General features: G+C 40.8%; 1 protein-coding gene across 1 annotated transcript; it reads right to left on the bottom strand.

Annotated features, from left to right (window-relative positions):
* Positions 1-4,626: 4,626 nt before the first annotated feature.
* On the bottom strand, positions 4,627-6,171 carry MOT2 (sulfate transmembrane transporter). The gene has a single exon (XM_078991505.1). It carries the CDS (start codon positions 6,104-6,106, stop codon positions 4,751-4,753), a length of 1,356 nt encoding a protein of 451 aa, XP_078847631.1. The 5' UTR covers positions 6,107-6,171; the 3' UTR covers positions 4,627-4,750.
* Positions 6,172-18,599: the final 12,428 nt, after the last annotated feature.

Here is an 18,599-nt window from a genome sequence, read left to right on the forward strand (position 1 = left end):
TTACGAAATCCTCGCAACCCCAAACCTTGATATGTGCTAACGATGGAGCCTTCCTTGTCCACATCTCGTGAGGTGTTTTGGCAACCTTCTTCGTAGGGACTAAGTTAAGGATATGGGTGGCTGTCTCTAAGGCATACCCCCAGAATGAGATATGTAGTGAAGCATGAATCATCATGGAACTAACCATGTCCATCAAGGTTCGATTACGCCTCTCAGCTACACCATTCAACTGTGGTGTCCTAGGTGGCGTTAATTGTGAAACTATTCCACATTCCTTGAGGTAGTCGTGGAATTGAAGACTTAGATACTCTCCACATAGATCAGATCGAAGCATCTTGATTTTCCTGCCCAATTGATTCTCCACTTCTTGTTTAAACTCTTTGAACTTTTCAAAGGTTTCCAACTTGTGCTTGATCAAGTAAATATACTTATATTTGTTATAATCGTCGGTGAAAGTCACATAGAAGCGGTTCACATCCCTTGTGGTGGATCTAAAGGGCCCACACACATCGGTGTGTATGAGATCCAATAGACCCTCACCCATTTCACAAGTTCCAGTGAAGGGTGACTTGGTCATCTTTCCAAGTAAACAAGACTCGCACACGTCATCGTCCCTAAGGTCGAATGAATCCAACACTCCATCCTTTTGAAGTTGGGCTATGCGTTTCTTGTTGACATATCCATGACGACAATGCCACAATCATGCTTTATCCATACTATTGGAAGAATCCACACACAATACATCATTTCCTACGTTATCTACAACCATCATAGTCTCATATATTCCATTACAAGGCAATGCTTCAAAATATAAAACATTATTATGATAAGCATAAATACAACCCTTTTCATTATCAAATGAATATCTAAAACCTTTTCTATATAAACCATGAAATGAAATGATGTTTCTTGCCATATCTATCAAATAGCAACAATTGTTTAAATCTAAACCTAATCCATTACTAAGCACTAAGGAATAAACTCCAATCTTGGTGACAGGCAACGATCTTCTGTTTCCCATGATTAGATTTATCCTTCCTTGCTCCACATCCCTATTTCTTCTTAGTCCCTGCAAATCAGAACATATGTGAAAACCACACCCTGTATCAAGAACCCAAGAAATATCATGCGATGAATCATTAGATTTAATTGCGTAAATACCTACGAAAGATGGCTTGATCTTCCCATCCTTGATGGCTTGCAGATATTCTGGGCAGCTTCTCTTCTAATTCCCTATCTTGTGGCAGTGGTGGCACTCTGCCTCCTTAGGGTTGGAGTTGGGCTTAGCAGAACCAACTTTGGTTCCACTAGAAGAGGTGCCATCTTGGGACTTTCCCTTGTGGTGGCTCTTTGAGGGAGCCTTCCTCTACTTACCCTTCCCTTGACCTATTGCCAAGACAGGCACAGAAGTGGGAGTGGGAGTCGGTGTAACAGACTTATCCTTGAGATTGCTCTCAGCAGTCCTTAACAAGCCTTGAAGCTTGCTCAAGGTGACCTCTTCTTTATTCATGTGGTAGGTCATATGGAACCGGTTGTAGAAGGGAGGCAAGGAGTGAAGGATGATGTCAATTGCCAGCTCTTAATCGAAGTTAACATTTAACTTCAGCAGGTGATCAACATATCCCTGCATCTTTTGCAGATGAGCGGTAAGGGACTCTCCATTACCCATTTTGGCAGTGATCATCGAAATAATGATATCATACCTTTCTTGCCTCGCACTTTGGTGTCCAGAAAGTCTTGATGCATTTCATAGGGATACATGTCCTCATAGGACTTTTGGAGTTCTGCAGTCATGGTCGCTAGCATGATGCAATGGACTTTTGTGGCATCACGCTCATGGGCCTCAAAGGCAGCGATTTCTTCAGCAGTGGCAGTGTTGAGGTTGATTTCCTTCAGCTTCTCATCAAGGACATACTCTTTGTGCTCGTAGCGAGTGACCATTCGGATGTTGCGGATCCAATCATTAAAATTGGTCCCGTCAAAGATCACTCTCCCACACAAATTCATGAGTGAGAACGAGCCAGAGGAGTTCGAGCGGGAAGCATTGTTGTTGACGTTCGACATTTGAAATAGAAAAGGACAAATTTTGATTAGAAATGAATCCCCAATTAAACACCCAAATGAGAAATTAGGGCTAGGATCCAACAACATTATTTACAAATTAGAAGAGGGATGTCGTAATCTAACATGCAAATAATTTGAAGGTAAGTGAATAACGATTCACTAATTCTCCACCATGAAAAACGAAAAAGATAATTACAACATAATTACAACATATGACATTATCTTTTAAATTAAACAATTAATTTAACCTAATCCCTTAAATCCCCTAAAATTCGAAAATATGGGATGAGATAAATCAAAATCTTTAATTACCACATTTAAACAATTAAAAGATAATTACAACATATGACATTATCCTAATCCCTAAAATTTAGGATCTTATCTTGGGGGAGGAGGCTAAATTCGAAAACCCTAGGGTTGGCAAACACTAGAATTCGAAATCTTGGGGGCTAAGGAAAAGGGTTTGAAAAACCCTTATCAAAATTCGAAATTTAGGGTTCAAGAACCCTAATTTCGAAAATCATGCCTCTTAGGGTTTATTAGCCATAAAACCTAAAGTGTCAAGTTTATACATTTGTATAATGCTAATAGAAAATAAAACCAAAGGTTCTGATACCACTGATGGGTTTTATATAAACAATCATATGTGTGCATGCGACCCTAGATTTGGATCTATGTTTTCACTATTATATACACAACATTATGAACACATGAAGAAGAACCCTAACATGCTCCTAGTAATTTCGAAAATCATTAAGGAGAAAGGATTACAAACCTCTTGTTCTTATGTTGTAATAACAACCTAAATCTTGAATCTTCATGGCTTTGAAAGCAAGTACCACAAGTGTAGTACCTCTAATGGCTCACAAACACCAAGAGCAAATGGAGAGGCAAGAGAGAGATGGAGAGGGGGGAGAGGCAGAAAATTGGCTCTAGGAACTTCTAGGATCAAGTGGCCGATTTTCCTAAGCCAAGGGGTCCTTATATAGATGTAAGGATTAGGGTTTCAGTCCTTATCCTTATTTGATTGCTTGCCCACCAAGCAGCCCATAAGATAAGTCTAGAAGCCTTATCATGAACGAATTCTAGGGCCTTATCTCCTTGAATTCGTCCACCCTATCCTATAGGGCATCCTTTGCCATACTTTGCAACTATCACATAATTACAGTTAAGTCCCCCTAGTTTAGTTAACTTCTTTTAATCACAAAATTAATTCTTAATTAATTCTTGACCAATGTTAACTAAACAAATATGATTTCTCTTTTAACATATTATTCTTATAATATATTAATAAACCATAATAACCTCTTTATCTATCATTTCTCCAGTCAAGTTGCTTTGGTGAAGGCAACCCAAAAGGATCATGCACAACCGGGTCAAGTACTTACCAAATATGGTTACGGGCTTAGACACTAATCCAACAGATTACACAATGAACCAGGCTCTTTGTGGAGTTCAATCATTTGTGGTATCTATAATCTAGAAAGAAAACGATGGTATAACCTCTTGAGAAAAAACCTTATCAGGTGTGTGGCATAACATTTCCAACGTTTTGACGATCTTGATGTGATGAATATTTATGCTGACGATATCTTCAAAAAACGTGTCTTCTTGGGTAACAAAACGTTGTTGTGGAAAGACAATTGGTTTGCCACAACACACTTCAGGAACTATTCCCAAATTTATATGCTTTTGAATCCCATAAATCTTGCTTCATTTCTGAAAGGAGAGAGGGCGAAGTCTTTAAATGGAAATGGAAATCAACTCCAAATTCTGATCAGGCTAACTCAACTTGAATTTAGTTTTATGTGGTTATAACTTTTTGTAGGAACATGATAAATTCTGATGTAAGTTTAACTCAGATGGTAAGTACACAGACGGTAAGTACACAGAAGAGGCTTTGCGGAGACTTGTGAATCAAAAAGCACGCACACAGGAGGCGAGCCATTTATATGGCTCAAAATAGTCCCGATAAAGGTGTCCAACTTTGCATGGAGGGCGAAGCAAGGGAGGATTCCGGTAGCAACTACTCTGTTAATGAGAGGTGTTCAAAGTGACTCACTGATCTACAAACTTTGTAATATGGGTGAAGAATCTGCAGACCATCTACTTACGAGCTGCTATTTTGCTTCAGAAGTCATTAAAAGGACTCTTAACTGGTGCGGAATTCCTCAAGGGCAATTTACAAAGGTGTCAGAGTTGCTAGATTTTGGTGCCCGATGGGGAAATTGCCCTAAAAACACAAATGACTATTAGTCATTTTATATGAGCTTATTTGGCGAATCTAGAAGGCTAGGAACAACAGAATCTACAACAACATGATTCAATCCCCTGCGACGCTAGTTGATAATGTCATCTCATTAGTTTTTTATTGGAATAAAATTAGGGGATGGTATAACTCATGTAAATGGATTAAGTGGTGGTACTCTCCTTTCTTATGTTGTAATTTGTAAACTCTCGTTTGTTTTTATCCTCTTGCCTCCGGCTAGTCGCATGGTATTTTCATATTATTCGTGTTGTTTAAAAAAAAAAAAAAGAAGCAAATTTGTTTAATTAAGAAACTAACAAGAATGTAAATCCCTTCTAAAATATCGTATGTCATTATACCATTTACATGGAAGCAATACATTTCCCAACTCATACAAATTAGACTAAAAATATGCATCAATTCACAAATTCCATTCGTTCATTCATCAACATCGTCAACACCACCACAATCAACCTCCCTCAATTTCAGCAACATAAACAACACAATCCCGCACACAAATCCCAACGCAGCACTTGATCCCGTCAAAGAAACTGCCGCACACACCAGCATCACAAACGACTCTTCTTTCGTATTCATATCCTTCGACGCCATTGCCAATTCTACTCCGGCAAACAAAAGTAACGCCCCCAAAATCCCCACCGGAAACTGATTCAAAATCCTTACAAACGAGTTCCCAAACAACAGTCCGAGCACCAACTTCCCTACTCCCAAAAGCACCACCGAAGCTCCGGTCCGGCCACCGAACCGGTACTGACCGGCTAATCCACCTGCCCCGTGACACACCGGCATCGCTCCGAACCAACACCCTACCAGATTCATTAATCCCACACTCACTGATACAGCTGTCACCGATGCTTCATGCTCCGGGAACAAATCATTCGACAATTTACAGACTGCAATCACGGAATTTAAAACCGAGAGTGGGATTTGAGGCACCGCTCCCCGGAGAAATCCGGTTTTCATGTCGTCCCAGGTGATTTTCAAGACGTGAAACTTCGACGGACCTAACTGTAAATCCTTGAAAATTGTAGGGTCTATAACGAAACATAATATTATTCCGATCAGAAACACGATCAAGGCAGCAGGGATGGATGAAAGAATCTGTAGCCTCCGGCGGACACGACGTTTCCCAGAAACGGATTCGGGGTTTTCATAGGTTTCGCCTGAGCCGGTGGTGATGATTAGAAAGATAATCGCGGTAAGTGCTAGTATAAGTCCGTCGAGGCCGAGCCATGATCGGGCGTCGCCCTGTTTGTTGGCAGCGAAATCCTGATTATACCGAACGTATTTGATGGCGGTGAAGGCGAAGGAGAGGCCTTGAGAGAGCTGAACGCCGCGGACGACCGGAAGAGGGATGAAGCGGTAAAGGAACGACATGAGACCTGTGGCGCCGAGGAAGAGGAGAACAGAGGCGGTGCCGATTCCGGCGGCCGCGATTTGGGAGAGAGTTAGAAGTGGGACCTCGGAGATGGCGACGGCGGCGATGGATTTCATGGGTTGGACGGGCATCGGGATGCCGAATAGAAGACCGGTGGCGATGTTGTATAAGGCGGTGAAGATGAGAGTAGTGCCGAGATCGAGGTTGGAAACGAGAGTGAGTGCTAACACAATCGGGATGTAGGTGCCAAGGTCGCCTACTGAGCCGCCGAGTTCTGACCATATGGTGGTTTTGTGGAGGCGGAGGGAAGAAGAAGCGTTGGATGGAATTTGGCGCCACCATTGACGGCGATGACCGAGGAGTGGGACGGTGGTAGTTGGCGATTCTTCATCCATATTTTCCGGTGACAGATTTCCCCTTTGGAGAGATAGGTTGTAGACTGTTGCATAAGCAATTTTACCCGTTTATAGTGACAGTCACATAAATGATCCTTGGAATATTCCATAAGTAACAATTATTGCCATTCAAGTTTTAAAAATTACAGTTATAACCCTCTTAGTAGCTTACACAAGTAAAAAAAAACAATCATTGATAAAGTATTTCAAATGTGCAGCTTTAAGTTTACAAAAAAAAAAAAAAAAAAAAAAAAACAATTTCATAGAAAATAATTAGTTATTATGATTTGAAATCATTGTAATTATGCAAACTATCCTAAACAAAAACTAAGGTTGTATTTTAGATTATAATAGAACTTAAACTTAAAAGTTGAATGTTAGCAAAGAGGACCTTACTTTTTACATCAAGGAGTAAAGTGTATAAATAATAATCTTTGATACATCTATTTTTGTTGGTCATAAAGATTAAGGGGTAGAAGTGAACTTAAAGATGGATAACGTCTTAACGATTAGAAACAAACATACATAGATAGCTCCTTCATTGTATGAAGAGTCAATTGGCTTTTGGGACACGAAAGTAGAGTTTACGCCGACATGCAAGCCCTCAACGCAGTTAAGGCAAGGCTCACTAGGCATGACAGAGTTGAGTTCGGTGAAGCTCGGCACATTCGATGTGGCTGCGGGTACCACGGCATGTTCACTTCGTTGGCCAAACTTAGGGTTGTCAACGGGATCAAACAGGAACGGAAATAGCAGTCTCCAGCCCCGTCCTCAAAACTAGTTATTGCTCTAGCCACCGGATCCCCCTTTTACGTAACCTTTGGTTACCTTCATCGCCCCAGTCCCTCCCCCGTACCCCTAATTCTCCCGGTTTATAGATTTAAAATTCGATTTTTTTGCTAAAAAACTGTTTTGTTTCAAGCTAAAAATATTATTTTTAATAACTTTAAAAGCTTAAAACCTGATGTTTTACAAAATAAAAAAATTAAAAATCCAACATTACAAATCGACGATTCTAACAATCTTACAAATATAAAATACAACAAATTCAACGTTACAAATATAAAATACTTACATATCCAAAAATATATAATCAATTCACTAAATCTTCAATATCTATTATTTGGAAACGAGAAAGTGAAACCTAACCTAAACCTAAAATTATATATATATATATATATATATATATATATATATATATATATATATATATATATATATATATATATATATATATATATTACATAAATGTATAAATGGGGCCTCTGCAGGAGTACGAAACGAAAATACCGACTCCAGACCCCGATCACAAAAATAAACAGAGTTTAATTTTGCCCTCGCACCCGCTCCTTTTTTTTTTTTTTTTTTTTTTTTTTTTTTATGTACGGTATCGTCGTCCCACAGGGGTTTTTGACATCCAAACTCGATGACTAGCTTGAGCCTTTTCTTCTTTGCCTTCTTCTCTCCTATTTCTTATCCACTCGGTACCCACTCCCTTAATGCATAACCTTTATGAATATTAAACCATTGAATGATAAAATGTAATGAAAAAAATTATAGTTTTTTTCTTATAAATATAAAACAACCTTATACATTATTTTACAAGAGAAAACTCCATAAAAAAATTTATATTTTAGTTTTATAATCGATTTATTTTTTATATAACTTTTATTCAATTAAGTTCAAAAAATCAAAATTTATATTCATTATAATAATTTTATTCGGTCTACATGTTATTTCACTTTCAAATTCTATACTTTTGACGTAGATTTCATATTTATTATAAATTTGGTCTAAAATTTATACTTTCCTATATTTCAAACTTTTGTTATGAATTCATCATAAATTTAGTTTTTTACATTTTCTCCCCCAAAATTTTGTTTGAAATATGTGTTTTTTGTTGTATAAAACATATTTATAAAATAACATATGTTCACATAAAAATCTTATTTTTTTATTTAAACAAAGTATGCAAAATACATATATAAAACTTTTTTTTTTCAAAAACATTTTTGTATGCACAATATCAATTTATAAACATATTTTTTTTTAAACACTTATTTATGAAAGCGTGGTTATGTGAAAATATACGAAATAAAATTATGTAAAATACATTATTATACCCATATATACCTAATTTTTTTTTTATAAAATATGTATTTATTAGGTACATAAAAACATTTTGTGCATATAAATACATAAATATATACAAATATGTTTTTATAAATAAAGTATACAAACACATATTTTATTTTGCATATAAAAATATCAATTTATAAGCATAGAAGGTTTTATGTATTTATTTTGCATATAAAAGTATTTTAATAAAATATTTTAATATAGAAAAACAATGTTTTTTTTATGTAAAAATATGTTTTTTTTCTTTTTTTTTTTTTTTTTTTTTTTTTTTTTTTTTTGTATAAATATGATTTTATATAGCAAAATAAATACATATTCGAATTATTTTGTTTAAAGAAAAAAACTGAATTTCTGATGAATTGATAACAAAATTTTGAAATTTAGGCCAAAGTAGAAATTTTTTATCAAATTTTTAATAACATTTAAAATCTAGGCCAAAAGTTTAAATTTTGAAAGTGGAATAACCTACTCCTCGCCTGTCAGCCTAGCCTGAGGCGCGCCCGTTAGCCCCGCCCGATGCTTCCGGGCGGCCTGACCCAACTCCTCGCTATTTGGGGCTGAATGAGGCTGGCCCAAGGCCTGACCTAATTGTCCCCTATAAATAGAATAGTGCCTCCTCCATGAACGAGGACTCTTCCCCAAAGTGGTTCAGCTGCCACTAGGCCTCTCCCCATGGCTCAGCCGCCACACTATACTCTGGACGGGTGGCTCAGCCGCCACCCACCGCCGTCCGCCACCATACACCACCAGCACCAGCACCAACATGGTTCTCACCAGCTATGGAGGACCATCTTAGATCTATCAGTTGATCTAACTTGATCGTCGGAGTCCGCTCCCGAAGCACAGTCCCTGGGGTGGCTCTAACAGCCTTCTCTGTTGTGACCTTGCAGATCTGTCTCCGGCGCAGAAGCACATCCTCAGAGCAGGTGGTCGGAGCCGATGTCACATCATTGGCAAATGATCAAAATTCCAATATTTTTTTATATCTTTTACCAACTATAAATATATGTAACACTCTAAATCAAGAACTACCTTGAAGCCCTTGAGAATTTTAAAAATTGCATAATAAGTCCCTTAAGTACGTTGGGCCTACTCATGGGTACGCTTAGCGTACAAAGTATGATTGATCGTGCAGGGACATCATGTACGATGGGCGTACCAAAAGTACGTTTGGCGTACGTGACGAATGTCCATACCCTAATTTCCGGAATTGAGACCTATATAAGCACCCTTATCTTATTTGGGCCTCACCCTAATCAGCCTCTTTCACCTACAAACGTCTCTGAAAGCCCTAATACCATTTGAGAGTGTGTTTTGAGCTTAAAGAGTGCATTTGTGGCCATTTTAGTGTCCATTCAAGAAGGAGAAGCTGTCAAACAAACTTGGAGTGAAATTAGGCTTCAAGAATCTGCATCTAGTTCACCTTGAGGAGCTTTTGGAGGTATAAAGCTTTGATCTTTCCATCTTATTCATTAGATCAAGCTAGGGTTTTCTAGGTTTGTCCATTTTGTTAGTTTTGGACCTCCTCCTCTGAGTTAAGCAACTCCAGAGGCTGGAAAGGTTAGATCTGAGGTCCTTTGGTCTAGTCATTGCATAAAAATGAAGTTTTGATGGGGGTTTTGACCTCATGCATGGATTAAGACCCTTGGAAAGGTCTTAATGGGTGGATGGGAACATATGCGACATGCAAAGGCATAAATTTGCCAACTTTATGCTCTAGGTAGTCTTAATGAACTTAGATTTGACTATTGGACGTGAGCAAATCGAGTATTAAGCACTTAATGGAAGGAAGTGCTTAATCTGTTAGTACGTTGGGCGTAACTTAGCGTACGCAGCATGTACGACCCAGGGACTTAGTACGCTGCACGTACTAGGATGGTACGCTAAGCGTACGAACAACAGATGGACTTGGACTTGTTTTGGGCCTTTGAGCTTTTAGGTCTCAATTAGTTATTGGGCCATGTCATGTTTAAGGGCCAGGTCATGTTTCGGGATTAGTGGGCCAATTTATCTGTTTTAGGCCACGAATGTTATGATTGGGCCTTACTAGGCCATGATGCCTATTAATGATTTTGAACATGGACTTTGGGCCCATTAACTAAGGAAGACCTAGAAGGTTTTCATGGCAACCTAATATGTCTAGTAAAGACCATGTGGGGGGTTTACCGTGGCACTTGGTGTAAGACCTTAGAAGGTTTCCATGGCAACCCAATATGTCTATATACATTACTTATGTGATATATGTAGCTTTATGGCTAATATGATATGTTATATGTCGATTGTATGTGCGGTATGCTTTGTGGAACTCACTAAGCATTAGCTTACATTTTGTGGTTTTGTTTCAGGTACATCTGAGCCTAAGGGCAAGGGCAAGGCTTGATGACGCGGCGTGCACTCTCACTCGGGCGTTTTATGGGACACTCTGATATTCTGAAATAAAGCTGTTATTGATGTGGTTTTGAAAACAATTGTAACTGGTTTTTGTGGATGTTGGATTCGTGTTTTGGATAAGTAAAAATGAAAATTTTATTTTGTAAAATTGGGTCGTTACAAGTTGGTACTAGAGCCTTGGTTTGAGGGATTCGGGCACACTCTCGGTTGTGTCAGGACTCAAACTAAGGAAACGGTAAAAATTGTTTTCAAAAATAAAATATTTTTTTAAGAAAGGAAAAAATGAGAGTGCAATGTGCATGATCTGCCGAGCCAAGTAAGTTGTTCCCCAATGTGTTAGTCATGTTATACTGTGAGCTTTGATGATAAGTATAGAACTTGCTATGTGTATGCTTTTAAAATTGTATACAGTTAAAAGCTTATAGCCTTAGAATGATTGATTTGGCCTTATTTCCTGTTCCTCGTTTGGTTGTGGTCCTAGGGGAGAATCTCTTATTCAAAAGTCTATTTGATCATTTTCTGTGTATAATTTGCATTTATAAAGGCAAACTGTTATGATCGGTCTGATTGATGTGAGTAGAGAAAATCTTAGGGCAACCTGGGATTTGATGTATGCGGTAGTCTGTGGGATATGGCTTAGTTTGGGATGAATTGGAGTTATCAGTTAGAGCTTTGGGGAAAGGTATAGGTAGGTGTGGAAGGTAGTATTGGGCACGTACTACTGAAAGCACATGACCTGTACCCAAACCAACGTTAGAACTAGGAGATATAAAGAGGACCAGTGTAGGAAGATCCTTGTTATGGATATCCTGATCATTATGTTTTATGGTATTGTAGTATAGTATGGTGGTGACACGACACGGGACTGGGGGACCAGGATCGGGATCTGGATCCGGGGCTGGATCAGGCGACACTACCGAGGTCATTGACGAGAGGCTGCATGAGCTTATTGTAGCCGAGGTTACAAGGGGCATCCTTGACACTACCCCATTTATATTTGGGATAGTCAAGGAGGGTATGATGGAGATTATGGAGGAGAGGCTCAATGCATTCAGAGCCGAGATTTCTGCATGCTAGGTTGTGGCCTGAACTCCCTCATTCCGGGAGTTCAAGGCGTGCGGAGCGCCGAAGTTTTTTTAGGGTTAGGGACCCCATTGTTAGATGATGCTGGGTGGTGGATATCGATAACTCCCAACGCACAAGTTCTTGGTCAGATGCAACAAAAGTGGGATTTTCTTCTTGTATGCTGAGAGACAGAGCTCGAGATTGGTGAGGCGAGGTGACTACTCACTTTGGAGCAGCTGGTGTGGCTGAGGTGAAATGGGCTGAGTTTTTTCGACGATTTGATTTGGAGTTCGCACCACCTATCAAGGTGTAATGGATAGTGGGGGAGTTTCATGACCTATAGCAGACCATCGAGACTGTAGCGAAGATCACCGCCAAGTCTCAGGAACAAGCACTGTTGATGCCACAGTATGTTACCGATGAGGACATGAGGAGGACAGAGTATCATTCCATGCTGAGGGATGATATCCAGGAATTTGTGAGCTTTACAGGGTGCAAAACCCTGAACGAGATGGTGGAGAATGCCCGTAAACAGGAGATGGAGTTAGACTTCTGCACTAAGTGGAAGCCAGAGCAGGTTCATATAGCTGGGGGTCAGACTAAAAAGCCTAAGACCTCTCCTTCTTTGGGTAGGGGCCAATAGGGCCGTGGATGGTGGGCTAAGTGTGGGAAAACGCATAGTAGGTGCTGTTGGGGGTCGGGCGGGTATGCTGAACTTGTGGGCAGCCGGGCCACGTGAGCAGGGATTGCCCCAAGAAGGGCTTGATATGTTTCCACTCCAACCAGGCTGGTCATAAAAGGCCGATTGTCTGAGGTTGCATGGAGGAGTAGTGGTGGTGCTTGTGCCTGCCACCTTGAGGATCACCGATGCCACCCTTTTAAGGCGGATACTCCAGCGGTGAAGAGCCATGCATTCCAGTTGACTACCGAAGAGGCTCGGGCAGAGCAAGACGTTGTGGCTGGTACATATTTATTCTTCTCTACTCTATGCATATCTGTATTTCTTATATATATATATATATATATATATATATATATATATATATATATATATATATTCTGCTTATGAATAGGGACCTTTTTGGTCAATGGTACGTCTGCTCACGTTTTGTTCGATTCGGGAGCTACCCGATCATTCATGTATCTTGCGCTTAGCAAGAAGTTCCGGGACATGCTGGGAACTTTGGATTCCCTGCTCGAGGTAGAGATTGTAGCTGACCGCACTGTGAGTGCTGCGACAATGTATCAGGATTGTTTCCTGAATGTGCTTGGCGAGAGGTTTCGCGTTGACCTAGTCCCGATACCGTTGCGAGGGCTAAAGGTGATTATCGGGATGGACTGGTTGGGGGCCAATGGGGCCATGATTTATAGTGAGCGCTAGTTAATGAGGGTTCGAACCCCAAGTGGGGGAGAATTGGTTATACATGGTGAGAGGGCCTCGCAAGGGCCAACTCTCTATTCGGCTGCGAGGGTTAGGAGATTTTTGAAGTAGGGTTGTATGGGAATTCTGGCTTATATCTTAGATATGAAGGTTGACACCATGACAGATGTGGGCAGTGTGCTGGTTGTACAGGAATTTCAGGATGTATTTCTTGAAGAGTTACCAGGAGTGCCTCCGAAGAGGCAGATAGAGTTCCACATTGATTTCGTGTCGGGTGCCGCTCCGATAGTGAAGGCACCTTACCGGTTGGCACCGCCCGAGATGCAGGAGTTATCTATGCAGATTTTGGAACTACTAGACCGATGGTTCATCCGTCTAAGCACTTCCTCGTGGCGAGCTCCGATCATGTTCGTGAAAAAGAAGGATGGGTCACAAAGGATGTGCATTGTTTACCAGGAGCTGAACAAACTAACAGTGAAGAACTGTTATCCGTTGCTGAGGATCGATGATTTGTTCGACTAGCTGTAGGGCGCGTCTTGGTTTTCCAAGGTTGATCTTCAGTTGGGGTACCATCAGATGAGGATTCAGAATAAGGATATACCGAAGACAGCTTTTAGAACTCGATATGGGCATTATGAGTTTGTGGTGATGTCGTTTGGGCTCAGCAATGCCTTAGCAGCGTTCATGGATCTCATGAACAGGATGTGTCGACCGATGCTGGATCGGTCGGTGATCATTTTTATTGATGATATCCTAGTCTATTTGAAGACCAGGGAGCAACATGTGCAACATCTAAGAGAGGTATTGGAGATGCTGAGGGTGGAGAGGTTGTATGCCAAGTTCTCCAAGTGTGATTTTTGGCAGCAAGAGCTACAATTTTTTGGGCACATCATCAACCAGGAGGGCATTTCGGTTGATCCAGCCAAGGTTGAGGCAGTAATGCGGTGGGAAGTACCAAAGAATGCGTTTGATATTCGTAGCTTATTGGGTTTTGTGGGCTATTATCGGAGATGTATTCAGGATTTATCCAAGATTGATGTGCCATTGACCCGCTTCACCAAGAAGAATGTGACATTTCGGTGGGGCACATACCAACAGTTGGGTTTTTAAGACCTTGATACAGAGGTTATGTGAGGCTCGGATCCTAGTATTACCTGTGGGGTTATTCGATTTGGTGGTGTACTGTGACGCATCGATTTTGGGGTTAGGTGCGGTACTGATGCAGAGGGGGAACATGATAGCTTACACCTCGAGGCAATTGAAGCCTCATGAGGCGAATTACCCCACTCACAACTAAGAATTAGGGGGAGTGGTGTTCGCCCTCAAGATGTGGAGGCACTACTTGTATGGAGTGCGGTGCACCATCTATACTGATCACAAGAGTTTGAAGTATTTGATGGATCAGCAGAACCTTAACATGTGACAGGGGTGGTGGTTAGACGTGCTGAAGGATTATGATTGTAAGGTCCTTTACCATCCAGGGAAAGCCAATGTGGTGGCCGATGCTTTGAGCCGTAAGACGACGGGGTCCCAAATTAGGAACATTTGTATAAGGATGACGGTGATCTCTTCATTGTTGGATATGATCAAAGAGGCCCAGGTTGAGGGAGTGAATAAAGAGAATTGGAAGATAGAGTGGGTTCGGGGACAATATTGTAACATCTACAAAAATGCAAGCCAATTTAAAATTTTCAAAAACAACCCGATTTCATTAATTCGTTACAAAAAGGTTTTTAATACATTTATTATCAGAGTATTCCCAGAACCATATCATAAAACACAAACATGAGGAGTGGTACGATTACGCCTTCGCCTTGCCACGGTCTCCTGAAGTACCTTAAAACATTAAACCACAACTGTAAGCCCGAAAGCTTAGTGAGATACCCCCAAAATACCAACCGCATATACCATACATCTAACATATCATATCATAAACAGAACAACCATGCACTTCAGGTCTACTGTGTGATTGTTCTGCCACACCGAGCCTTCAGTCCACCTGGTCCACCTTCCGAGCCTAGCCATATACATCGTGTCTGAAGTGTTGTTGGTCCGCCCGCACCGGGCCTTCAACCCACCTGGTCCACTCTCTGAGTCTACAATATGACTGGTCTGCCCCACCGGGCCTTCAATCAGCCCGGTCCACTCTCCGAGCCTCGGCACGTCTGGTCCACCCTCGTGGGGCCTACAGCCAATCCGAATCGCTCGCTGGGCCTTTGGGATAACCGATCCGCCCTGGGTATGTTGGCCTACAACACAAAGCAGGACCCGCCTCAACCCAACCCCATTCCAACAACCATGTGCACATAAACATACAATCATATAACAATTCACATCCAAACAAACCAATCGAGCAGCTCACATAACATAACATCATCCTAACCAGGATACCGACCTAACCGGGTCTATAACATATACCACCCTAACTACCAGGATGCAAACATAGCAAAGCAATAACATAACAACGATACCCGGATTACAATCTGATAAAGGGCCGACCTTGGTGCCTCAGACCGTGTCGATATAGTGAGGATAACTCACCTCGCAACTGCCAAAACTCTGAACTGAACAAGCAGATTCCCGTATCACCGACTCACCGAAAATCCCTAACTATTTGAAGCAGAAAAAAAAAATCATTAGTCCAAGCACAATATCCTTCCAAAGGTAAATTGACCATTTCACCCTTAACCCAAACTATTCCATGACTAAGGCCCAACACCAGAATATGAAGGGCCCAACACTAGGTAAGCTCTCAAGCCCACTAGTGTCCCAAAGACCAAAAGTCCAAAGCAAAGCCCAATATTAGCCCAATTTACTAAATTGGACCCACCTCACCAAATGGGCCTATATCCAAGGTCCATAATAATTAGTGAGTCCAAATTACCCATTCATAATGTCCAGTCACGACCAAAGCTCTAATAGTCCCAATAACAGCCCAATCTCTTAAGGCCCAAAATGAAAACTCAACAGAGGGAGTACGCTGGGCGTACCCTCCTTGGTACGCTGGGCGTACAACGATGCTTCGCGAATTGGAATCGGGACACAGACCCACTACGCTGGGCGTAATCCCATTTACGCAGGGCGTAACTCCGCTAAACTACAACTTCTCATAAGATCTTAATGGCTTATGCTCTTAAGCCCAAACTTCAGATCCATAGACCAAATATGCCTAGGATCCATAAAGTCTCAAACTTTATTACTTGGGACATCCATAAAGATCTTAATCCAAGGTCTTAATCCATTAAGACCTATCTATATCACATATGAGACAACCAAAGCCCTTGGGACCTCATTTTTCTTACTCCAGACCTCTCCTAAGGTCTAAAAGGATAGCTAATCTCAACCAACTCGAATCATGCATCAAGATGAGGTTTGGGACAAGAGTGATGTCAAAACTTCACAACACATAGATCTACTGATAAGTTTAAAATAAACTTGAAGATCAATTAGATCTATGAAACAGGTAGAGAAATAACCAGATAAACAATAAGAACAAGCAAATGAATCAAAAGGTGTCGAATGATTAATAAACAATCCTCAGAAGAGCTCGATAAAGAACATCAACTGTAGAGGATTTAGGGTTTACAGTAATCAACGAGAATGACGAAAACTCTACTCTATACGCATACATGCATGCATATATTTATATTAAAACCCTAACCGTTTATCTAAGAAAAAGGAAGCTAATCTAGATAAACATGGATTGACAAGCCCAAACCGGTTGTAAAACAAAAGGGCCCAAGACGCAACACATTAATCTTCAACAATCTCCCCCTTTGCATCTTTGGCACAGAGGCTTCATTCCCTTTTAACAGTAGATGGTTTCTTCACCGTTTCAAATATCCTCGGTATAATGGCTAGAATGTGATGCCTGAAAGTGATATACCACCGAAGCATATCTGTAAAATTCTTCTTGTCTGCTGTAGAGTTCTTCTTGCATCGGTGAACGATGTTTATGATATGCTCCAGGCAATCTGTTGAAAACAGATGCTTGTCTACCAAAGCAAACAGAAACTTGTGCTTATCGCCCTTTGTGAACATGACTGTCAGATTTGTAGAGTCAATTTGCCCTAACTTCATTTTGTGCACATCTCCTGTCTTGGAAGTAGGCTTGCCGGTTGGTTTCTTGTTCATTATCTTTGCTATTTCCTGATCCATAGTGGTAAGCTCATGGATATAGGAAGCCAACATTCTTTTGAGATGTTTCAGAATCGGTTCATACTCCCTTTGATTTGAGAGAAGAATGTTGTATAGCAGAATCCAATCATGAGGATTCAGACTGGGAAGATCTGCCAGAGAAATAAAATGTTCTGTGTTGGCCGTTCCTCTGTTGACTTTGAAATTAACGTTCACAAATTTCCCAGCCGGTGTTGATTTAAGTACCTTGAACTTTACAATCTTCTGTGCACTCCATGTCAAGTACTCTGGTTGACCATACTTCAAATAAAAATCTATCAATTCTTTGTCAAGTACTCTGGTTGACCATACTTCAAATAAAAATCTATCAGCAGTGACATCGAAGCAATGAAATGTAAAAGCCTTTCGTGTGATCGGCATGTCAAACTGCGAGTCTTTGGTATTCTCACACTCAAAAGATGCAATCGGTTCCAACCAATACATGGAGGGAAACTCAATCGCTTGATTAATGAGTGTGTCTCTGTCCCATTCTGGAAACAGAGTCTTCTTAGTCTTTAAGGCATCCTCATCCTCCTTAATTCTTCTTTCTTTGGCCTCTGCCTCTTGAGCGATTTTTAGAGTTTCATCCAGCTCTTTATCTCTTTTCTTTCGTTGAAGATCTTCAGCAATAGTTTCATCGGTGTCTGACTCGCTCTCAATAAGTATATGCTTTCCAGAACCCGAAGCTAAATTATCCTTCGGGTCTGTCTTTGTTACACTCTCCTCTCCCCCTTGTCTCGGAAGAACAGGCTTCTTCGAGACACCCTTCATCTCGCTCAGAATAGTTATTGCAGGAAGGAGTTTGGCTTGGAGATGCTGTCGGATGGTAAGGGTAAGAAAGGGATCATGAGTTTCAAGGACATTAGTCAACATGTTCTTGACATCACCAGCACAACTTTGAAGAACAGCCCGCTGAGTTTTCAATAAAGAGATTTCTTGTTGTACCTGGGCCAGTTGTATCTTCTGAAGTTCAATAGTTGCCTGATGCTTTACGAGATCCTCTTTTAAGGTACTCTCTGCTGCTAGAGAAGCAAAACGTGAATCCAAAGATTGAAGAAACGAGGTGGATTCAGTTTTGAGGTCAGCACGCAGAGCCTCGAACTTGGAAGTTTCACCCTGAAGGGTAGCCGAAAATGAGTCCACAGACGTTTGATACTTGGCCGCATTAGCATCAGCATGTGCTTTGAGAGAATCGAGAAAAATCTGAGTTGTGTGTACAACCTCAGAGACTTCTTTTGTGGCTTTGGAGCATGAAGCGGTTGACTTGTCAATAGCATCAGTGGAGCGATCCAGAGCATCAATATACGTCTTGATTGCAGATTCGATAAAGGCTTTCAACAT

This window comes from Lactuca saligna, chromosome 4 (genome assembly GCF_052625555.1).
Source record: "Lactuca saligna cultivar CGN05327 chromosome 4, ASM5262555v1, whole genome shotgun sequence".
Taxonomy (NCBI): Eukaryota; Viridiplantae; Streptophyta; class Magnoliopsida; order Asterales; family Asteraceae; genus Lactuca; species Lactuca saligna.